This window comes from Serinus canaria, chromosome 6 (assembly GCF_022539315.1).
Source record: "Serinus canaria isolate serCan28SL12 chromosome 6, serCan2020, whole genome shotgun sequence".
Classification (NCBI taxonomy): Eukaryota; Metazoa; Chordata; class Aves; order Passeriformes; family Fringillidae; genus Serinus; species Serinus canaria.
Genome location: NC_066320.1, coordinates 19,047,559 through 19,071,534, shown reverse-complemented (window position 1 = coordinate 19,071,534; position 23,976 = coordinate 19,047,559). Strand labels below are relative to the sequence as shown.

Below are 23,976 nucleotides of genomic sequence, written 5' to 3'. Positions count from 1 at the left end.
TTTTTCTTTTTTGTTGGTTTTTTGTGATTTTTTTGGGTTTTTGGGGGGTTTTTTAGCTTTAGCAGCTCTGAAAGTTCTTAATATCACCTGTAGTATCACAGTAGGCTGGCAGACACCCTTGCTAATTAGTTGGATTCAACACAGAATGTTCTTATACCCATGTTGTCATCCCCTAGTGCTTTTCTGTCACATACATATAAAAATAATAATAATGAGGAAGCAAAGGGGACATCAGTAGTCATGTCATACTGTGCACCACAGGCCTAACACTAGCCTGAAGTCTTGCGGACATTTAAAATCAGCAGCTTTGTACTATTTTTGCTAACATAATTTTTCTAGCTGTTGGAATAACTTAAGTATCTTCATCATCAATCACAGTCAAAACCTCCTTTGTCTGTTCTTTATCACAGTGAAAGAGAACAGCAAAATATTTGGCTTTTTATTTAAAACCCCTAATTTTGTAGGCCTGTAGACATCTGGAACTGTGTAAGACTAATGAACCTGTTCCAGTATTTTCATTAAAATACATGCATCACTTGAAGTTTAGGTATTGGTAAATATCCAGGTAAACTCTTCTAAGTGAAACATGATACACTTTGGGGTGAATTTGGGAAGAATTGCAGCGCCCTTCCTCTTGCTGGTTCCAAGTAGTGGAAATACAATACCACTTGAAGCATCAAAGAGCAAGGGGGAGTTGTTAACGTTTGTGAAAGCCCAGTTAAAGAGCTTTCATGTGCTAAGTTGTTATGCTAATAGGAATGTTTATTCTGTTTAGCCACAGATTTTATTTCTGCAGGAATCTGTCCACACATTCCTATGACAAAACTGACAAAATAACTGTCCTTTTCCATGCTTTTGGCTGAGTATGTACATCAATTAGGAAAATACATTCATTTTTACATTACAAACTATTTACAGGAAGCAGCTTCCAGGATAAAGTTGGAAAGAAAGGAATGTAAATAAATCAACATCTTCCAGCAACATGCAGTCTCTGAGCAGTAGCAGGCCTTGCACTGCACACTTTTCAGCTGGAAATCTCTTGCTTCTCCTGCTCCATTGCCTACTGGCAAAACCACAAAAGTATTTCATTCTGTACTATTTAAAAACTGCTCCTTTTTTACCAGTTTCTCACCTTTCCCGTGCAGCACGTGGTGCTTGCAGCATGTAAGAGCCAAAAGCTGGGCAGTCCCAGCTCCCGTGTGCGTGCAGAGCTCTCTGCTTGTAGGAACTGGAGCACTCCAGGAGCTGCTTCCTCTGCCGCCCAAAGGGCTTCCTGGTTCTGTCTCACTGACCCCAGGAAGAGCAGTCAGAACACTAAAAAATACCATCTCACTTTTTGGGTTTTTAAGCCTAGTGACACTTTTTTCCTTGCTTACAAACATTACTAGATGTGGTGTCTGCTTCTAGAACTCACAAGCTTTCGAGAATTAAACACTTCAACACAGAAATATCCAAATATTTCAACTTTCTCTTACATTCATAGTTTATTTTCAAAAAGAGAAAACTTTGCTGGTAGCTTTAGAGGCTAAGTCTGCAGCTTCTGAAACTCAGCTGTCTGTTCTGCTCTTCAAATGCTTCCATTAACATCTGGTTTTTAATCACTGTCTGTTACTATTCCACTGTAAAACTAAGTTTACTTTTAGGGTAGCCCACTAAATGTACCAATGCTGGCAGTTTTTCCTGTCTGTGATAAATATTTTGTAATTTAGATAATGATAGGCATTTGGCAGAGTTAGCAAATTAAACACAAAAATAAATAGCAGTAAATAGATTTTGCTCCGGTAGATGTATAAGCTCTTTCAGAATGACTTGTACAGTTGTCTTCCTCTGCCTCTTCAAGCATGTCAAAATATTCTGACAATGCAACATCACTATGTGCCAGTCTTTATATGTTTGGGAACTATGTAAAATGAACAATTTTAAAAGTGACTTTTCCACCTGGACTGTTTTCTCTCTGCTGACTTGAATAAACTGTATTTGTATATGTTGTATAAAAATAAATGGTTTAAGATGTTGAATCTTTGGTTTTGCTTTCCTGAACTGACAAAGGTACTGACAAATGGAATTTTGCAGAATTTAAATCACATCTGTATTTGCAAATACATAACAACTAAACTAAAAAGAACTACTCAGAATTAATGGGAATGGCAGCCTAAGCAGACAGAAATGTGTACAACCACCAGTATTATGCATGCAGGTTTGTAGTCCACATAGTAAATATCATACATATGTATTTTATATGTATAATATAACACATAGGTATTTTCTAATCTCTTAAAACACAGATGTCTGTTCTAAAAATGTTTGTAAATTTATGTTTAATTACTTGGAAGTTGGTGACCTAGTGTGATCAATACTGAAAACATATTAGAAGAGAAATAACTTAACTGTAAAACTATCTAAGAACCAAAAAACAGGATAGAGGACTAAATACCCTAGAGAAAAATAAGATATTTTCTGATTTAAAGGAAAGCTTTGCAAAACTTACACACATACCATTATCACATCATTAGCTGTCAGCCAGGGACAGCCCACTACATTCCCCTGTACAATGGAGTTCACATAAAGACAATACTCACCTTTAAATTATTTCATATATTTCACCTGCTCTTTGCAAAACCAACATGCAGCTCAATATGGATTCTAAAACAATCAGACAATAAATAATACTTGGCGAATGGGGAGAGAATTACCTACCAAAAAAAAAAAAAAAAAACCACAAAAAACCAACCTAAACATTCTTACCTTGTATTTGTCCAGTATTCTTGACAGCCGTGCTTCATTGAAGACACTGCAGTAGAGCATTCAATCAGGATGACAGCTTAGAACTCAAAGTCAATATTCTTAATTTGCCAGTGTTAAGATTTATCAGAAAGGAAAAAAACCACTAAATGCAAAATAATTTCAAGATGAGATAAATGGTTAGAAGACATCAGAAGAAAAACAGGAAAAATGCAACACATACTCCAAATGGAACTTAGACAGCAAAATGTCAATATTATGTTAACATTTTCAAAATATTTATTAAGTTACCAGCACAACCCAGTGAGTTTGCAGAAACACATATGTCTATATTCTGTTATAAAAATTAGAAAAATACATAAACAAAAATACAATTGTGCATTGTGCATGGTTGCAAACAATTCTTAAATTACTTGGGTTTTTATATTTTTTAAAACACTGACATGACAGTTCATTGTGATTCCCCAGCCCCCTAAATAGTGGCTTGGTGGTTAGGGGGACAGGCCTGTAACTGTGTGAAAAACTGCTGCTAAATTTTTGTGTTTCCATATTCACACAAGAGCCTCTTTGTATTCCTTTTATGATGACTGGTGATTTCTTTTAGCTAATCTTTCTTCATAATTAAGAATCCAAGTGAGCTTGATTGATAGGTACATTTATGCCAAGGATGATTCCTTCAAGTGCTTAGCAAAATCCAAGGGTTTGTGAGCAACAGTCTCACTGATGTATTGCTGAAGCTGTTTGTTTAGTTCTTCATCTACAAATGAATCCCTTTGCGAGAAGGTATCCTGAAAATTACAAAACAGGAGTTCTATTACTAAACAAGGCCATGTTTTCCATGCCTACCTTAGTTTAGCAGTCTTGTTTCTCTCTCGTGGTCCCAGACATTAGCCCAGACCTGTTCAACTGGCAAGCAGAGTGTTATGCAGTCCTTCATAAGCTCATGGGTTTGGTGAGGCTTTTCTTGTTTGTGCTAAGCTGGGCTTTAGAAGATTACCTACTACACACAGCCATGGCTTCCAGCTCAGGGTGGGGGGGGGGTTCACACCCTGCCTCCTGTTCAACACACCTAACAAATACAAGTCAAGCACAGTTTGGTGGCAGCACGCCAAAGCACCTCTGACCAAAAGGCAACAATGCTCACAGCACAGGTTGTGAGTCAGAAAGGAATCCCCTGACCTTTCTGCCTCCAGCCACACCTGGAGCTCTGCATTTGCCTGGTGCTCAAATGAAAAATGATGATCATGCACATGATTTAAATTTTTCTGTGAAAATCTTAAAATTTCCAGAGCCGAGTATTTGGTGCACTCGTGGAGAAATGAGAGCCTCTCTTTAGTGGTGCACAGAGCTCCAGTTTGGAGCAGGGAGATGCTGAACCCCTGGCAGCCTGGCACACAAAGGACATGCAGAACACAGAGGGTAAAACTCAGATAACTGCCAAAATTTGTTAAATGAGCCAAACAGCCATAGAGCCGGCAAGACCCCAAGGTAGTTTTCCCACTTAGGTCCATTACAGATGGCCATCTATGGACACTTTGTGATCTTGCTGCTCCATTGTTTCTGCTCCCTAAAGGATCTTGTGCATTTCCTTATTCAACCCTTCTTTTTCTCCCATCTGCTGTTCTCAGCCTTGCTCTGTCAGAGCTACTCATGTAACTCCCCAGCAGGACACACATATCAAGGAGTCATTATAAAACAACTGAATAAATACAAACACATTTTCAGAAGTTGCTTCTCTAAAATAAAAAAAAAAAAAATTGTGCTCTCAAGGTTTCAACTGACATTACCGAGTTACAAAGTGGAGCACTGACAAGGTTCATAGGTTATAATGTTTGCATTAGAAAGAAGGAAAATTATCACTTTTAGAGGACACACCACTAACTGGACATTTAATGGAGGCTGGCATCTGGAACACATCCAGCGCTGAGGATATAAACACACTTTCCCCATTTCTCCTCTTTTTACATTAACCCTTTGTTCCCCTCAAATTTCCACTTTAAAGCTGTAGTGACACTAACATGGATCAGTATCCCTCAACACACTGAATCAAAAGCTCTGGAAATCCAGCTGTCTTGGCAACTACCCACCCTGGGGAAAGAGCTGACTTTTTATTATTGCTTTTTGAACAAACATTAGTTCATCATTACAGAAGAGAGCCAAGAAATCTGCACTGAACCACTGCAAAGTGCAAAATAACAGCTACCATATTAATCTTGCTATGTTAACTGATGCTGTGGGAGGTAGAACTATTTATACAGTTATTTTTTCCTTCCTTATACTCAGTCCTGTCTTATCCCAGTTTAAAAAATGTACTTGATGCAAAAAGAAACCAGAAAGCCACACTGAGTGTGCCAATGCTTGGGCACTGCATAGTGAGCCAACAGATACAGGTTATATCGGTGTGTCACATGGTTAAAAAAGGACACAGAGCAGTGAGAACAGTACCTTTCTTCTGGGTGTTACTGATGCAACAGGAGGATTAAAGGTCATTCCTTTCATACAATATGTCTCAAAAAGTTCTGTAGCAGACCTACAGTAAATAAACAGGGAAAGAAAAATGGCATTAGATGAATACAACTTTAGCTGATCTATCACCAATCCAAGAGCAGCATTCCACACAAACCCCACTCTCCCCCTCCATCATACTTTAGGAGAACTCAAAATAATGACCATCACCTCACCTGGCTCTTAAAGACCAGGAGCCAATAGCTGGGAAATAATGCAAGTCAAATTAAGTAAAATGGGTCTAAATAAACCCAAGAAAACTGTTGTCTTCCCCATTTTTTCCCCCTTTTTTTCAAATATGTAAAGAGCTCTCATCTTTACATATTTGAAAAAAAGGGGGAAAAAATGTAGGTAAAATTGGTTTTAGCTGACACAATCTGCCAGAATTTCCAACAGTTCCTTGCCAAAGGGTTTTATGAAAAAAAAAACCATCCATGGGAGAACAGGGAGGACCATCACAGAAAAAAACTGGTTAAAAGACAGGAAACAGAGGACAGGAGTATATGGTTATTTTTTGCAATGGCAGGAAGAAATTGGTTTCCACAAGGTTTTTTCCAGGAAAAAACCTTGCACTTTCTAACATGCTCAAAAAAGAGCTGGAGAATCCCAAGTTATTTGCAGTAGTAAGAAAGAGCTACCTGTAGAGAACTGCAGACAGACTGTATGAGGCGATCAGTAAAGTAGCAAATGAAATTTAGTGCTGGAAAAAGCAACTCTAAAAAACAGTGGGCTCTGAGCAGACCACTATCACTTCAAGAAAAAATTATCTTCTTATTATGACAGATACTTTTATGAGATTGTGACTTTAGTGCTGTTTGGAGTTGAAAAGAAACCGAACACAACAGAAATTAATTACATCAATGTATAAATCCATAGATCATCCACATCTCAAATATTGCAACTGAGTCTCCAATTTCATCTTGAAATGCTTAAATTGGTAACTGTTCAAGAACACGCAGTAAAGTGTATGGAGAATATGGAACAGCTCCTGTGTGAGGTGGATGGATCCCTCTATCCAGCAGAGACAGTAGGTGGAGGTATGACATGACTGAGGTCTGCTGAGTCCTGTGAGGCACAGGAAGAGTGATGGAGCAGGCTGTGTACTTCAGCTCCCAGAGCAAGAACCACAGGCTGTCAAATGAAGCAAACTGGCACCAGGTTCAAAAAAAACAGAAAGCAGATCTTACCATAAGGAGCTGTGGATTCACAGAACCCTTACCAAACAATGCTGCATTTGCAGAATGTGTGCCTTGATTCAAGGGACATTGAACAGTTTTGAAAAGAACTTCATGAAGAGAGAGGTAGTAACAGAAAATGGTATCAGGAAATCACCAGGCTGAAACCTGCCAGAGGCCTGCTCAGGGCATGTTTCACGTGAATGCCCTGGTTTTACTTTTCACAAGGCACGTGCTGCCAGCCACTGCCAAAGACAGGATGCTGCAATAGATCTTAGTCTGAGCCTGGATGGCTGCTCTCATGTTTTCACCTGCTACAGACCTTACACTGCAACTTGGGTTCTAGTTTCCACTGGACAGCCCCAGTTCAGTGATCCTGATCCATATTCAGATCAGGGCTGCTGCTGAAGATATTTTGCTCCCGGAGGAAGAAAACACACTGCACTTTGAGATGTTTACCCTTGTTACAGCCTGGCAACAAGTCTCAAAAAGGAAAAGAAAGGGAAAAAAAAAAGGGAGGGGGGGGGAAAGGCAGCCAGCATTCTGCATTCTGTACTGGCAGAAGAAGAAAGACTTTGAAGAACAGAGCCTTTAGTTATTTTTAGGAATTCCTTTAATACATATAAGCAACAGCTTCCTTTCAGGGCCTATTACAAAAAAAGGAGCTCTTTGATAACTCACCTTTGGCTCAAATCAAGTGGAAGAGCTCCTGAGCCTTCAGTTGGAGCACCAGCAATAAGGTGAGATGCAAATTTCTGCACTGTTGGATGATAATGTCTCTGAAAGAAAGAAGAATGAAGGCAGTAGACAGACAGTAAGGGATAATGTATTTATCTACAGAATCTCATGTTTATTTCCAATTCATAAGATGGAAGGTCTGCTTTTATTTCAAAAACTGAGTACCTCAAAATCAGTCAGTTTGTGGGATTAATGTCATGCATTTATTCCCTTGTATCATGCTGTGAGCATGACTCTCCACAGTTAGATAATTCATACTCCCAGAAAACAGCGACAAAGGGCAGACGAAGCCCTCTCCAAACCCTGACTGGAATGACAGATCAAGGTGTCAGTTCCTCTTGGAAGAAGGGCTGGACTGCAAAGGAACTTAACAGATCTAAAAAGTCTCCAAAGGAATCTAATAAAGCAACCTGCAGGATGAACCACTGGTATTATTATAGGGATGTGTAACATCCCCTTTTGAGCCCATCCTTCCATACCACTGTGTTGGTCTTCCTCTTCCACTGTTGGAATAGGCTCATATGGGCCAAGATTTGACAGATAAGCCTGAAGACCTCTGCTCTCCATTTGTATAAAGCACCTAAACATTGAGCATCTATTTACTGCTGTTACTTCCCAAATCCCTGAGTTACTCACAAACCTGCAGTAGATGCAGCTCCCACAGTGCTGTGTTCTGGGCATTGCAATGCTCTGGTTCATCTAATTCTGGGAGATAAATTCCACTGCCTTGAGATTCATTGTCTAGTAGGAGGTCCATCCTTGGGAATGTCTACAACACAAAAACCCAGAAACTGAGTTGTTTATATTACTCACCCAATTATAACATGGTTGAGTCAGTTTCAGCAGCATTTAAACATATTCTGTTTTCATCGTTCTTGTTAAAGATGCTCTAAAAAATTTTGCACAAAATAATTTTAACAAAAAGTTCCATAACCTTTGGCTTTGGAATTTTTAGTAAGCTAAAAATCTGAACAAGTAAAACTTACTTGCATGAATACCCTGTTTGTTGCCAAGATCCCAACACTGGAATTTGGAAGCACATGAAGAGCAAGGATGGAAAGTCGCTTTAGGAAAGCAAGAGCTCGTTGCTGGGAGACTTGCTTTCTCCTCTTGGCAAACATGACATCCAGGCACTGCAGCACAATCCCTATGTCCTCGTTGGTGCCACCTCAAAAGCAGAATTTCATACAAAGAGTAAAGAACCACCTCATGAACAAACATTGTATACCCTGCTACGGGGGGACACTGGAACTGAGAGCAGCATGGAAGCTGGGAGGCTCAGACACCTCTCATGTGATATACACATTCAGAATCCACCCTGTTTTGGTCAAAATAGCCCAGCTTTGAACAGAAAAAATGTGCCATTGTTTCTGTGCTCCTTTCTACTTTCTCCATCAAAAGTATCTAATCATTGAACACTTCTTATTAGTGTTATAAACAATGCTTATTAGAATTAAGTTACTGTTTTAATCCTAAATCCATTTATTGTATCATTTTCTATAAATTATTAAAAAGTGAAAAGATCTAGTCTTTTATCCATCCAGAACAGCAGAATGTTTATTCTTAATAGTTTATTCCTAGTGATTCCACATTTCTGAAGCTAATTAAAATCATGTTAATTTCAAATTTTATAAATTTTTTTCATCAATTTTTCAACTTCTCAAAATTACTGGAAAATTTAGATTAGAACATAAAAATGTTATCATTATAAAAATCAGAAATATATACTAGAAAATTTTTAAAAGCAGAATATAAATTGAAATTATTTTTAGAATTATATTGGAAAAATCAGGTGTTTTTTCTTTACTGGAGAGAGAAGTAGAGAAAAAAGACAAGAATTTTTAAATTGCAACTGAAAGAAATAATTATAAGGTGAGATGCAAATAATTATAAGGTGAGAAGTAAAACAATGAGGACAGAGGAAAAAAAAGGAGCTTAAACCAGACAATAATCTTCTCAGAAATCAGATATCTTTAAAAAGTGTAATTTATTAATGCTACATAAAGGCTTTGATAGCAAGGAAACAGAATAAACATTATCTAGGTGAACAGTGAAAATAGGAATCTGGAATTACCTGCATGTAGGCTGAACAGGGTCTTGTACAGATGTGTGTAAAATTTCATTGGATCAATGTTAAGAACATCACCTATAAACATAATCCCAAATAAACACATTTACTCCATTGATTTATCAGGCAATATTAAACAAAGGGTTATTTTAAAAAAATCTCCTACCTTGACCAGAGAGTATATGAAAAGCACTGAGAATGCAATGAAGACTCTCACGATAGCTTAAGTCCTAAGAATACAAAACTGATTAAGTACCCAAAAGAAGTAATTTTAAGAAAACTGTAATAAAATTCAACTTACCCCAGATGCAATAAGAGAATGAAGGACAATCAACAGGTCATCAAAAAATTCCACATTTATGAGATGAGCAAACCTGCAATCAAAGAGATTTTCATTTTTAAATTATAGACATTATCTTTAAACTCAGTTCTAAGTGTTCTGAATCGCCAAGATCCACACCTTAAAAGCAGGCTAAATCAAATGATGAACATTTACTATCTTCACAGGAAAAGAATAATTCAACCCCCAATATGCTGTTCATGGCTTTTCTAGAGCATTAAAGTCATGCTTGTGTCCTTTAGCAATTAATCAGACAAAAGAATGGAATCACATCACACCCTGTGGCGTTTACACCACATCAATTCTACCATCTGACATTTCAAATCACATTGAAATGGTTTTGGAAATTGCAGAAAACTTCAGCAGAGAAATAAAAGAACTTCTTCTAATTTGTCAGGGACTATCTTTTTTCACTGATTAAGACAAAAATTTCTTTAGTGCTTTATGTCTTTTCCACACACACAAAAGAAGGTAGTCAGTTCTTACTTTGCAAGACCTTCCAGCACAGCTGGCAAAAGTGGAGACTTCTGAGCTTTCTTCAAGATCCTGAAGTAAGTTACAAATACAATATTCAAGGTCTCTGTGTGCTGAAGGAAAGAAAACAAATATACTTAATCATGTGAAACAGACATTTCTATTTCACTTAAACTCAACTGAAATTATTTTCTCTGTCCAAGCCTGCACTCAGGTCCTGGCACTGTCATCTCTGCTCTTCTTACACTGAAAAGCTCGAGCTCTCCAGTGCTCTCCTGCTCCTGGCTCTCTCCTGGCTACAGCCACTCTCCTCCTCTGTCTCAAGGCCACTCTGAGAGGCTGCAACACCCACTACACAGCATCCTATGGAACAGGGCACCTGGAGGACTTTTGTCAATGGATTCAACACCATTTTGAGCAGACAGCAGAAGGGAATAGGAATGGCTATGTTGGCCTTCCTGGATAAACTGAGAGCGTGGTTTACTAAAACCTAGATCTCCATCACAGGCGAACTGTTTGTTAGTTGACAGTGTGATCTAGAGATGTGGAATGCTGCCAGGTTGGGATGGAGAGAAGACAGTTACAAAAGGGTTAGGAGCTGCTACTCTGCAGGGGTGGCAAAATAGGGGAATAATGTCTAAATTATTTACCAACTTCAGTTTCTTTTCTTTACTTTCTGATGCTTCTGCTTCCAGGAGTTCTCGTTCCAGTTTCTCTTCTGCTTTCTTCCACTGAAAATAAACAGTTCATTTTAAAACAACAGATCCAATGTTTCCAACCAGTCTGGATATCCAGGCTGAAAACATACCCAGAGAATAAATTTTCCATGCTTGGTGAGTTGCTTAAGTCACCCTGTGATTCTACAGGGTAACCCTTGTCCTATCAGAAACAACCAATCAAAAGCATTATCAACACAGAAAAGAGAAAAAAATAGGAAGATAATTAAATTCCCTCTAGAACCTCGTAAATTTTCAAGTACAATGCAAAAATTGATCACTGATGCTGAGAGTTAACAATGGCAACAGCAGATGTGCAGTCACTGCTGGAACAAATTGCTACATTAAATAACAAAAGTAGAGCATGAGAAAGCACATGTCATACCTTTCTTTGCATTCTGGAAAGATTTTTTCTTTTCTCTTTATAAGTCATGAACTTTTTCTTTGGTGCAATGTCTTCAGAATCTTTTTGTAATTCTACTTCCTTAATTCTTAAGTGAAGAAATACTTTTAACACCTGATGTAAAATAAAATAAATACAATGGAAGATCATACACAACCTGATAGGAACTAGGGTAAGAAATCCTGAATTCCATTTCAGCTAGTGGGATTTGCTGGTCAAAGGTTCTTCTGTTTAGTCCCCTCCTGTTCCTTCACACCTGTATCTCTTGATCCTTGCTCCCAGTTCCTTCCCTAGCACTGTCCATTTCTATCCATTCCTCCAATTGCCTCTCACTTCAAGTCTCCCTGCCTGACTTAAGATATGTCTTTGGCAGAATCTGGTCTCTACCTCCCAGTTTCCTTCCCTTGCCCCATACCTCTCTAATTCTCTGGCTCAGCCTAATCCTGAACTGTCTGTGGTCTGACAGTGAGAAAATTATGCTTGCCTGTAGCCAGCAGCTGCAGTAACTTTAACATTTGGGGATTTTTGAAACTTCTGACAGAAGAATATTGTGAGGTATAACAGAAAGACTCTTACCTCAGGCCTGACATCATAATTTCTACCCCTCACAAGGCCAGAAATTACTTTAACTACACCAAGTGAAGCATAGCCCAACTTGTCCTGTTTGAAGAGCTTCTTAACTGCCTCAACACACAGTTCAGAAATCTGAAAAGCAAAGCACAGAAATTGTTCTGTAAAGTCAAGTCCACAACAACAGCTAGCAACAGACAACACTCATAGTATTTACTAATTATAAAGTGCACACAGCCTGTAAAATAGTGAACAGATATGGCCAAAATATCTGGATATTGTGGAATAAAGCTCAGAAATAATTATTTTTCACAAAAAACAAGAACTCTTTCTCTAATCAGAAAATCACTTACCATTTTTGATGGATCATTCATGAGTGGAACAATGAGAACAATAATGTTATTGTGGAAGTTGAAGTGGGGTAGGGCCACAAGCAGCTCACACAGACACTTCACTGCTACCTCTGCTAGACCTTTATATGCCTTTAATGAGATGACATTGCTTTTCTTCAATTTCCTTTGCTTCCAATCTGCACAAAATATTATTTTTAGTGATTACTCTTCAGAATGAGGATGATCTTATAAATATTTAAATTTTTAATGATTGCATATGTACTTCATGCAAGTGCTATCTCAGAGACAGAAGGTACCATTCATACAGAGGAGGGAAATTGCTGCAAACAATTTTGCCTTTACTATGAAAAATGAGAGGGGTTAACTGTACCTTTAATTGTTTGTTCCAAATTTTCCAAGTAAAATTTATACTGGCTTACAAGGCCTTCTTCAAATTCTCTCAGTTTCTGTGTTTCTTTTTTAACCTGTAAACATAATTGAAATGAGATTTATTTGGAGAGCTAAACACAGAAATTAGCCAATGGTGAAAAAAGAGTTTTTAAACAAATATCAGATATCTTAAGTAGTTTTTTCTTCTAGACAGACATTCCCAGAAATGTATTAGAAATAAAACATGTCTGCATTTTTCTACAGATGTGTTCAGAGGGCTTTTTCCAACTAGGCCTATTTCATTTATAGAGCTTGAAGTAACATTATCAACTAGATGCTATTTTAAAACCATGACTCTAAACTGCACTAAACCTATATCCAAAAAACCTTCTAAATATTGGTTAAAAACAAGCTCCAGAAAACAAATTACTCTGCATTTGTTCAGCAAATTGTTGAACACATTTCAAAGAAATCTATGCCAGTAAGGTGACAACACTGCATAATTTGCTTTCTTTCTAACTCTCTTTAGTGCAGGTCCTTAATCCAAGGTTCATGAGGAAAGTCACCCAGGTTTGGTATACTACTTTCAGACACTATTTTTCCCCTCCAGTACCACCTGCATGTCACCTACATATTGAAGGAAGTATGTAAGAATTTAATGCTCAAAACCAAAACTTCTTCCTGAAAGTGTCACAGCTTTAGAGCTTCCACAAGTATTTGTGTATTTGTCCCCTTTGCTCAAAACCATAAATTCATATTAAACAAATAAATCTTATAGCTGAAAACATCCTTAAATGCCCACATACACAAGAAACAGATTTGATATTTCACCTTGGTAGCCTTTTCTGCTTCGGTCAGAGGCCGAATTTTGTACGAAGGTGCAATATCTTTGAATATCTCCATCAAAGACACCATGACCAGCTTCCTAACAATCACAGCCACGTTAGGATCCTGTTCCATCAGCATGGCACGCAGCTCCTTCAGCTTCTTAATCTGATTGAAGAAAATACACAGACATCAGATGAAAATCAATTGCAAACCAAGGGACAGGGACAACGTACATTAACTCAGCACTTACTCAGACTCTACTTAGCACTGCACAAAGAGCCAGGAAACTATAAATGTCCCAACAAAATTTTAGTCTCAGGAATGTTCAAAATATTCTGCTATTACAAACTTACACAGAATTACAGAAAATTATTAGTATATCCTGAAGCATTGAGAACTATCAGATACAGCCCTGAAATCAGAGCTTATATAAGGGTCATGCTTAAGGAACAAGAAAAATAACTAAAGTGATAAAACACTGACCTTTTCCTTGTTCTATCCATATATTCTTGTGCTTTTGCTACTGTTTGCTCATTCAGATCTTTGTTTCTTTACTTAGTGAACAACACACACACTTGTACATGCAGATTAAGTAAATGTACCTACATTGCTGTCTGGCTCTGAGAGAATGGCAGATGCTAAGGCAGCTATGTGCATCTTCCTCTCCTGTAGCTTTTGTCTCCTTTGAGCAGCCATTTCCTCAGGAGTGAGAACAGGCAGGGGTTCCTCATTAAAGTCTGGCACAGACGTGAGAGTCAGAAAAGAGGAGAAGTCACTTAACAAATACCATGTTGCAGATGCTGCATTTCAAACAGGTACCCTGGTAAGGCCCCATAAGACCAACAGAAGAAGTTCCAGAATCAAAGAAGCTTTAAGAATGACGTTGCTAGATCATATATTAATCCACAGATTCATTTTTGCTACACTTCAAAACCTTTTGCTTGCAAAAAGAAGTGGACTAAATGTTTTTGAATCTGCCCATGCTCTGAGTACAGTGGGAACATATAAACTCAATGTATTACCCCAAACACACTCAGAAACTGCAGTGCTCTGCAATTTGTATCAAATTATTCACCATTCACTTTTTCTCTTAAAAATACAATTGTTTTTGTTTGTGTTTTCTGGGTATCATTTTGCTACAAGTATCTCCTTCCTCAACTTCAGATTATATTTACTCAGTAAGGACCCCGAAGCCGCAAAGTTACTTGAAAATGACCACAGCTCAATAGCCAACTGCAAATGAAAATCACAGTGTCCTGGTATTGATGTTTAAAGTAAAAAATATTAAAGGCAAAGACAGATACTTAAAGCCTGCAAAAGTCTGGGTCCTGAACCACATTCCAAAATGATCTCAGAGTATTCAAAATAGAACCACACAGATATTCTTTATGTAAGACCAATATTTCCTTCTTACTAGCAACGGTGACACAAGGGATAAAAGGAACACAATGCAAGCAGTATTTCTAAGTGAAAAATCAAAATAATTCTGAAGAAAGAGAATCTGAAGCCAGCCATTCCTGAGATTCTAACAGCTCAGAGTGCAAGCTTTGACAAATGGTTATGCTTTGGTGACAACGTGGTAATGAACATATTCAAAAACATCCTGAACAAAATACACTTCAGTTGCAAACTTCCTTGGGGAACAGCAAAATACTTTTCAGGTATGTAAGTGATTTGGAAAAAAAAAAACAACAAAAAGCAAACAAAATGTTTTATTACCCTCTGCTTCCTCCATATCTTCTGTGTCCTCTTCTTCATCATGTGCAACATTGAGAACTGCAAAAACAGAGTATCTAGCATCAAGCACATAATAAACAATGTGACATTTTAAACCAATAAATGATATACTTCTTGGCTACTATACCAGTTTGAGAATCTGTGTCTTACCTGGCTTTTCCACAGCTTGAGGAATTATGCCAGTCTTGTCTTTGATGGGGAGCAGATGGATGAGTTCTTTTTCTGGCTCTGTTTGCAAACGTCTTGGCACCTTCTCATATTTCTCAATCACACTTTCATGTTTTCGTTTTTTGATGTGAACAGGTTCACTGAAAAATATGAGGCAAACTAAATGAACCAGCCATGTAAATAGACAGGACCCATACCTGACCAGCTGGATTAAGTGGCTGCCTCTCACCCAGGCCAGGGTGCTGTTTCACTTGTCCTTCCTTCCCTTCTGTGCTTCCCCACAGCAGAGTGGCTGCCCTGGCAGACCCGTTAAACCACCCTGAGCAGTGCTGCCATGAAGGACAATCAGCAACCAGCAACCAGCAGGACTAGGATCCTCTCACTGGGTAAGCAGCCCAGAGCCTGCCTTAACATATTCCACAGCCTCTCTCCCCCTCACTGTGTCTTGGCCTTCCAGGTGAGGCTTAACCAGGACATGACAACAAGTGGGTCGGTGGCCTTTTCCATCTACCCCACTCCATGGCTGTTTTTACCACTATCACTTTTCTGCTCTGCCCACTGGCAAAGCCTGTGTCACACACCCCTCTCCAATGACAACAGCAATAACCCAGCGTGGTGTGGCAGCCTTTCACAGGTATGCTCCTGAGCTACATCTAAGCGTACAAGAGGGTAAGTATTTAGTCTTTGCTAATATGAGCACACAATTTGTAAGTGCTGTAATATCTGAAAAGGTTTTAAGACAGATTGTAGCTGACCAGAGTAAAGCAGACTGAAAAGATAAGTACTCCAATTTAAGGGAACACTATGAAAGGAACTAAAAGCCCATAACAGTGAAACAGGTAAAAGAGCAACCTCTTCCACTGTTTTCCTACCATTCTAAAAACATTCTGGCATAATGAATGTAAGACACAGAACTACATTTTGCAAAATATCTCTAAATAAAACCACACAGTAAATTTTGAGTTTTGCAAGACTTTAAACTTATGTCACACCCAGTTAATTTGAAAGGGGAAGGGGAACGTTTAAAACAAAATTCTTCTAATTCAAGAACTTGCAGTGTGGCTGCAAGACACCATGCAGCACAACTGCAACTTTATACATAAAAGCCATTTACTCCTTTCCTTCAAAACTAGACTAAATTATTAATTACTAAGCAGAATTAGCATTAACAAATTAAAACCATTCTACAGCAGCATAGAGAATCCTTACACATCCATAAAAAAAGGCAAACTAAGATTTTCAAACAGTCATGTAACCAGACAACTCTGTAGAAGTGTATTTCTAAAGACTATTCTACAACTAGGAGCACATGTCTACATTTCTACACATGTCACTGTGAACTCTACCCAATGCCTTGGTTCACAAGACTGGTAGCAAATGTTTGGTATGAATGATTTGGTGTTGCATGTGTTTACAGACATGGCTTACAGAACCCTTTTTATTTTTTCCCAGCAATTTGGGAAAAATATATGCAATATATGGTCCATAGTCCAGGGAATGCCCTGAACACTCTATATAGAAAAAAAGACTCTCTTTACAGATTAAAGCATTTGTTTCATTTGAGGGATGCTACTTATCTCACAGCTAGGGAACTCCCAAGAAGGAACACTTGGCCCACAGCTGCAGAAACAGCACCCTGACGGTCAGGCAGAGCACCTGAATGCACTGATACACACTGACACATTACTACTGAAGTACTGACAGGCTGAGGAAACACTAAACCAGAGCTGGAAAGAAGCACCAGAGTGAAGGAGACCTCCTGATAAATGCATTACTTTACATATTAATCACATATTAACTACACAAGGCTGAATTAGTATGAAAAGGAGACACCGCAACTCACTTGGAAGAAAGATCTCTGGTTAAAAAGGATGCTTTTTGGGCCAGATCCTCCATTAATTTTAAGTCATCTTCATCCATCATGTCCAGTGGAAGAGCATCTTCTTCTTCTTTTTCTTCCCATTTTTTAGCTATTTTAGAAGATGATGTCAACAAATTAAGATCCCATATGTATAGTCACCCTTGGACACCTAACCCTGCCTACACTTTTGAGACCATTTTATGCCTTACTTCTACCTGGAGCTACTGACCTTTATGCCTGTGGGTTTTGTTATCCTAGAAAACTGCCCCTTTACTATGATATCCAATAACGAAGAGTGCAAACATTTCTACCATCTTTAACTGACAGGTTTAGGTGCCAGAATGGCCACATTTTGTATTTTTCAATAGTCTCCTGTTCTTTCAACAGGAACAGCAGCTATTTGTATACAGAAAATAAAATGTTGTTTTCTCCAATTTTACAACAGGAAGCAGCAGGATATTCAGTGAACAAACACTTACCAACTTGTTTCTTCTTGCATTCCTCCAATGGAAAAGGCTTTCTAGAAATAGCATCTCTGACAGCTTCCCTAAGCTTCTTTTGTTCTTTACGATACTTCTTAGCAGCACTCTTCTGCTTGTACTGTTTATTCTTTAATTTATTGTCAAGTTTTATTTGACTAGTTCTCAGTAACTTGCGAAAACTTGGAACTCGCTTTGTGTTTTTTCTCTAGAAAACAAACAGAAAGCTACAAGTCACTGACATGTTAACAGTCTTTGCAAAATTTATTCCACTGTTTAAGATCTCTGAGTTCCTATTTCTATTAGGACTGAACAATATGTTTCTTGCTAACAGTATCATCAATTAGTCTCAAATTTACACAACTGTGTTACATCTTCGAGAATAGAGCACTGTGACAAAAGTTTTACAGAAACATTCTCTGACAACTTTTTTATAAAACCCTATGTCCATCACTTTTAGACACTCAAGGTATGGTAGACAGCTTGTTAGGGTGCGGTTCTTTGTGTGCTCCCAAGCACTCTGTTCTCTTCTCAGGGTGATGCTTCTCCTCGGGGGACTTAAACCTGCAAGGCCACAGCCTCGGGCAAATGTCCTCCTTCCTGCAGGACACCTCCCCAAGCTGAACTCTGGCTTTCTCCTGCCTGAAACTCTTCCTGCCCATCAGCTGCAGGGACCTGGAGAGGCTGCCCGCTGCAAGGCTCACAACAGCAGCTGTACCAGAACAGGTTACGGGGACCAGAGCTCGGGGAGGCACCGTGGGCTGAGAAACCGGGCTCGGGGAAAAGTTGGAGGCTCGGGTCAATACACGCGGCCCGTGCCAAACCCGCAAAACACTCCCGAGGGTGCTCGGGATGGGAATGGGCACGGCAGGGATCACCTTACGAGGGGTACGGGAAGGCAAGGCCGTGCAGAGAAACTGGCACGGAAGCGCTGTTAGGGATGATGTGTCCCTTTACAAAGGGGACAAGTGGCTGGATCAGTGAGGGGCTCCCCGAAGCCTTAGCTCATGGTTGGAGCATGGTGCTAATAACAGCACGATTGTGGGATCATTCCCTGTACGGGCCGGCCAGAGTCGGGCTCCACGATCCTTATGGGCCCCTTCCGACCGAGAACATGCCATGAATCCGGAATTTTTGTCAGCTCAATTTTAGCTTCCCTTTCTATGCTGGATTATCGGGAGGGCGCTGAAAGGTCAGCGCTCGTCTCGGGGTGAGAGACGAGACTGCGCTGCGCCGCCGCTGCCCACCCAAAGCACCCACACTGCTCTGCAATTCCCGGAGCCCCGGCGGCACTGGCCGCTACCGACCACGTCTCCCGTCCCGCCCGTCCTCCCCGTGAGCCCTGGGCTTCCTCCCCGGGCCGCCCGGCCCGTTCCCCTCAGTGCCCCTACCGGCTTCATGGCGGCGGCCTGCGCGTGCTGCCCGGCGGCGGAAGCGCTCCCCGCGCGGCCCGGCGCGGCCACAGCGGCCCCTGGCGGCGGAGGGCGGAGGGGCCGCCGGGGCCGAGCGCCGCCCACAGGAGCGGCCCTGGCGGCGGCAGGGCCACGGCAACGGGAAAGAGGCACGGCCCGCAGCTGCTGTAAGTTTTATTTACACAGGAATTGGTACTAGTGGTCTTAAAGGAAGGCTTGATCCTTCTATTTACAGTTATATACAGATTTATAGTTGAAAAGTAAGAAAACTGTACAAGATAACACAAAAATATAAGACAAATCGGATCCAATTAAAGTAGTGAATACATAAGTTAAGAAAAATCGGACATTTACATTTCAAATTGTAATGTTATGAATAGCATATATGTAGATTTTAAACCAGATAGCAACGCAAGTTACACCACACTAAATCTTTACCCCGATTATGCAGACTCTGCTTTTAAAACACCAGACAACTGGAAGCCTCCTGCACTTGAAAATACATAATGGTAATTTTTACTTGATTTCCAGAGGGACCAGTTACAAAAACCCACATGTAAGGAATTTATTTACATTAAATATTAGCAAAAAACGGATCAAGAGAGGGCAAGTGTTCCTCACCTGCAGTGCTATCCATTTTAAATTTCTGTCCCCTACAACCACAGGTTGTTGTACAGCATCTTCAACAACAGGAAATGTTTGAAAATATTTGCGGTGACACATACAGCATGACCTTAGGTCTCACAGTTAAACGATGTTAGAGAATTATCACTTAACAGATGCTTTTTGGATTTCAGTATTGCACACTAATAAAAAGACAGTTTCAAAAACAATTCTGTGTCTGCATTATTTCCAAGTGTTTAAAGTGGCTGCTTCTTTGAGAACACAAAAGCCTTTAGATAGCCTTGTCATTTTCTAGTGTTCACCATTACACACAAGTATTTTTTAGTTGGAAATGGCTCGACAATATAAAACTTCTGGTGGCAAAACCCTTTCACAGAATACCCACTCCATTTATTCCACAATCAATACACCAAAACAAATGCTTAAACACCACTTGCTTTGAAAGCTGTACAGTGAAAATAGCAGCCCTGTTCTTACCACTGTTTAAAATTCAGATTATTTTTGCTCTAGGTTTGGGCACAATATGTCTACAGTTCCTGAGTTAATTACATTTGCCCAGACTGAAGAATGAAGCTGCAACTTAAAAAAAACCCCAAACAAGTAAATAAGACAATACCCCTTCCCAAATCTTAACCACCTTGCACAGAAACACACCAAACCACTTTATTTGGTCCTCAATACTTGCAAATTGGTAATTTTGGAGGTAATGTTTTTACCAAAGCATTTGGTTTGGATAGCAGTTTTGGGGCCTTAAGATTTAGCATTTCCCTCATCCCCTCCAAAAAGTGCCTTTGTGGTATTTTTAAAAACAGTTATGCCTCAAAAATTTGTTTAAAGTACCAACAGAAGTTATTACAAATGTTTATTGCATTGAGCTGATTCTTTTAAAGTATTAAATATGAACTCCCCGCTTCTCAGTTTCATAGGTTTTAGTATTCTGTGTGAAATCAGATCTTCCCATGGCAAAAACTAATACTGGCAAAAGGGTGAAGATTTCATCAGTTCATTACTCCGCTGAGAGCTGTGTCTTTTTTCCATCTCATTTTCACACTTTCTATAGTGCTTTTTTCCACATAGAAGTGATGTGAAGACTTCTTTGTCATCAAGTGGTTTTCCACATTTCCAATGGACCTCAACATTAGCTTTTTGGTGCTGGGCTATGGTTCTTGTCCCCTTCTTTGTTGTCCTTCATCAGTGAGGCAAACACCTGGAAAAGTAAATCATTTAATGACTATGAAGATTGCCAGTTTTATTATAATACCAATATTAACTGCCACAATATTAGCATGGAGATTAATTTCTGGAATGAGACATGAGGAAGGAAATGCCCATTGCTGAGGAGTCAGACAAGCAACTTAAATAATCATGAAGAGAGGTGCCCCATAAATTCATGTGCTGACATGTCAGGTTTGATACATAATCTCCAAGAAACTCACCTGTGCCCATTTTTTGTTACTATTCTGCATCTGAATAGCTGCAATACAACTAAAAAGCTTTTCTGATGTAATATCTTCTGGAAGTTTTGTTAGAAACTGTGCTATATGAATAAAGTCCATCTGTAGGAGAATATCTTCATATAACCGAAGGATTCCTAATCCTGTCCTAAACAAAAATTCTTCTCCATCTCTACAGAAAACATCCCAGACACGACAGGCCAGATCAAGTGGTAATGACTTGCTGTAGAGTGTAAAAATCCTACAAATGAGCCAGAAACAAAAAAAAAGGAAGAGTTATAACTTATTTCAGAAAAATGAAAGGACAACTTCCTTTAAATCGCAGTTACATTAGTTCAAAGTAAGCAGATGACAAGTTATTTTATACACTTTTTTCCCCCCTATTTCAATGATCCACAACTCTCCAGTTCTTAAAGTCAGAACTTGTACTCTGAAACTCATGTCTTTTGATGCCACAGGAAATCCTCCATTTCAGTGTCATCTCTTTTAAAAAGCTCTGGCTAGAAAGGTGACAAATCTCTTCATACTCAAACAGAGTGTAATACACATGTAAGAACTGAAGCAACAAAGATCACAACTGTGTAACTTAACCTTTCCAATTTTAAGCCATACAGTTTAACAGCTCTGTTCATCATTTGTTTCCTAAACTAGATCTAAAGCCACAACTAATCTCAATAGAGGGCTGCATCCCACTAATGTACTAATGATAAATCAATAGCTACATTTCTGTGATACATTTTTGAATTTTTCACTTTAAAGTCACAAAAATTTAATAATAATTCTAGATAAAGCTCATCCTTATCCACACAAACAGATATTCTGTTTTTGACAGCACTACCACACTTCAAGGGTGCCTGCACTAATACCTTCCATTACAGACACACAGAGCTTGCTACTCTCTGCTTTAGAACATTCCTTATTTCAAATTGTTCACTGCATTTTCAAGTTTATCCCTTTTCAAACCAGGCCTTAAATTTAATCCCCCCTCTGCTTTAAAGTCTCTATTCCTGCAGTCATGCTTCCTTCAGTACCTGACCATGCTCATTTCATCAAGTCACTTACAATCACAGTACACCACACTGCTATGGTGTAGTAGTAGTAGTAGCCTCCTCACCCCTACTTATGTCATATAACTGCAGCAACAAGAACATGAACACACAGAACTCCTGTTTGTCTCATTTTTTAACTGAATACATCCCTTTTAATAAAGCTTGAAGCCTGCCAGAGGAACTGCAGTTACACAAAACAGTTCATCATGATTTCACAAGACCCACTGAATGGCTTTTTTATGCTTTATTTCCAGTGTTGAAAGACCTATAGCAAAGTAGAAAGTGTTCCAACAGTTCTAAGGTTAGGTTTTCTATGTTCTATGAACTCACCAGTCTATCAAATATATGTCTGGAGTAAGACTGTACGATTTGAAATGAAGAAACAATTTAGGAAGATTTTCTTCAAAAAATACTTCAAAGGCTGCAAAGTATTTCAGCATCTGTAGGGATAGTAAAGCACATGATAAGCAGTCATCAAAAGAATGTTTGGTTGAAAACCAACAAAAACCCCACCAAGAACTGATGTCAACACAGCACAATGTGACTCCTTAGGATAAGTAAAATGATTAAATGTTTCTAGAGGAGAAATCAAAACATAAGAATGAGTTCTATGGATTAGTACGTGGTATTCTCAGTTTTGTAATCACAGGTTAAAGTTCTCCATTATTCAATAGGACAAAAGGAAGTCATCAATAAAACTACTATGCTTCAAGTCAAAAGAACGTTAAGGTCCAAAACCAGAAAACTCTGTGCATACCATGCTGTGATCCACACGGAAAAAGGCCAGCTGGCATGGCTTGTTTAGAAGGTTAGCAAAGGCAATGAAAGCATCTGCCTCTTCCAGATTGAGAATGAGCACAGCAGCAATGAAGGACATCCCTTGTACCTTCAAGTGGGAAAAGCATCGGGCAAATAAAGGTGAGTAGGTTCAGTAGATCTTACATCTTTGGAAATGGAAATATTTACAGTTTGCAATTTATCAAGTTCTATTGCATAACATTTCCAGATGAATAGAAACAACGTGGATAAATTATTTTTATGCATGCAATCAATTTGATTCTGGCAGTTCAGACGCTCTGGGAGGTCTCATGATCACAAGTCCTCAGGACTTGAAATACAAGAAAGTTAAAACCACACAGAGTGAATGCAGAGCTCATGAGAAACAAAACCTGGCCTCAAGTTTATTGTTAAACTATGGGAAAAGCAGTCATGGAGAAAAACTTCACATATGGGACAGTTTAGACCCAGACAGATACATTGGAACCCAGACAAAATTCTGTTTCAGAACAGTCAATACATGCCTTTCCACTTGCCAAACCATAATTTTTCACATATATAAAATTACTTCTAGGTGGTTAGCTGCAGTGCAAGTTTACATTTTTCCACCATTACTCTCCCAAAAACACTTTAGCCTGCAATAAAAGTAAAGAGCATGATTCTTGTAGTTAAGCGATGAGCTGAATACCCATTATGATAACAATAATTTTACCAATTTCAATTGCAATCATCTTTATTCCCCGGTCTCTAACCATTCATGCTGCCTGTTCTCATTTTAAAAAACCCATGCAGTCAGCATTTTAACCAAGTAGGGAAAAGAGTATTGATATGCATCAGAAACAGACAGTCAGCTTTCCATTTCTGGGGGATAAATAGGTGTGGAAATGAGATTTCTTTACATTTACTGCCATATTAACATTAAAAAAAAGTGGTAAGAAATATCAAGACTAGCTATAATTCTAATGGAAAAGAGAAGACTTATCCACAAAAAATTACTTATTTGCCTTTTGAAACTCCACCCTAGGAACAAGCAGTCTCAGAACCTGCAGAGTTTGTAATCTCACTTAAAAAATATGGGAGAGTCTCCAAAAATGAGGTCACAGATGACAGAATTCAGGCCTAAAAACATTTGAA

General features: G+C 39.0%; 2 protein-coding genes across 4 annotated transcripts in view; both read right to left on the bottom strand.

The window, feature by feature from the left end:
* Positions 1-45: 45 nt before the first annotated feature.
* Positions 46-19,001, bottom strand: NOC3L (NOC3 like DNA replication regulator). Its single transcript, XM_030241027.2, has 21 exons — positions 18,918-19,001; positions 17,527-17,734; positions 17,030-17,156; positions 15,169-15,326; positions 15,001-15,057; positions 13,888-14,018; positions 13,285-13,446; positions 12,455-12,548; positions 12,085-12,260; positions 11,738-11,866; positions 11,144-11,275; positions 10,693-10,773; positions 10,055-10,155; positions 9,530-9,602; positions 9,395-9,458; positions 9,235-9,306; positions 8,147-8,328; positions 7,801-7,929; positions 7,104-7,201; positions 5,188-5,272; positions 46-3,530 (listed from the first exon to the last, which is right to left on the bottom strand). The coding sequence occupies exons 1-21, from the start codon at positions 18,924-18,926 to the stop codon at positions 3,399-3,401; spliced, it is 2,400 nt and encodes a 799-aa protein (XP_030096887.1). The 5' UTR covers positions 18,927-19,001; the 3' UTR covers positions 46-3,398.
* Positions 19,002-19,094: 93 nt separating this feature from the next.
* TBC1D12 (TBC1 domain family member 12) overlaps positions 19,095-23,976 on the bottom strand; it is a 40,748-nt gene continuing 35,866 nt past the window's right edge. For all 3 annotated transcript variants that reach the window (XM_030241153.2, XM_030241154.2, XM_050976014.1), the window contains 4 exons: positions 22,823-22,951; positions 22,396-22,505; positions 20,999-21,257; positions 19,095-20,769 (listed from right to left, as the gene is read on the bottom strand). In XM_030241153.2, the coding sequence (XP_030097013.2) occupies positions 20,701-20,769; positions 20,999-21,257; positions 22,396-22,505; positions 22,823-22,951 (567 nt within the window). In that variant the 3' untranslated portion in view covers positions 19,095-20,700. The remainder of the gene's footprint in view (positions 20,770-20,998; positions 21,258-22,395; positions 22,506-22,822; positions 22,952-23,976) is intronic.

Coding starts and splice junctions, on each gene's coding strand:
- NOC3L (XM_030241027.2), bottom strand. Junction 12,549..13,284: donor AAGCAGAAAAGGCTACCAAG/GTGAAATATCAA, acceptor TTATGTTTACAG/GTTAAAAAAGAAACACAGAA. Junction 9,603..10,054: donor GTGCTGGAAGGTCTTGCAAA/GTAAGAACTGAC, acceptor CTTTGATTGCAG/GTTTGCTCATCTCATAAATG.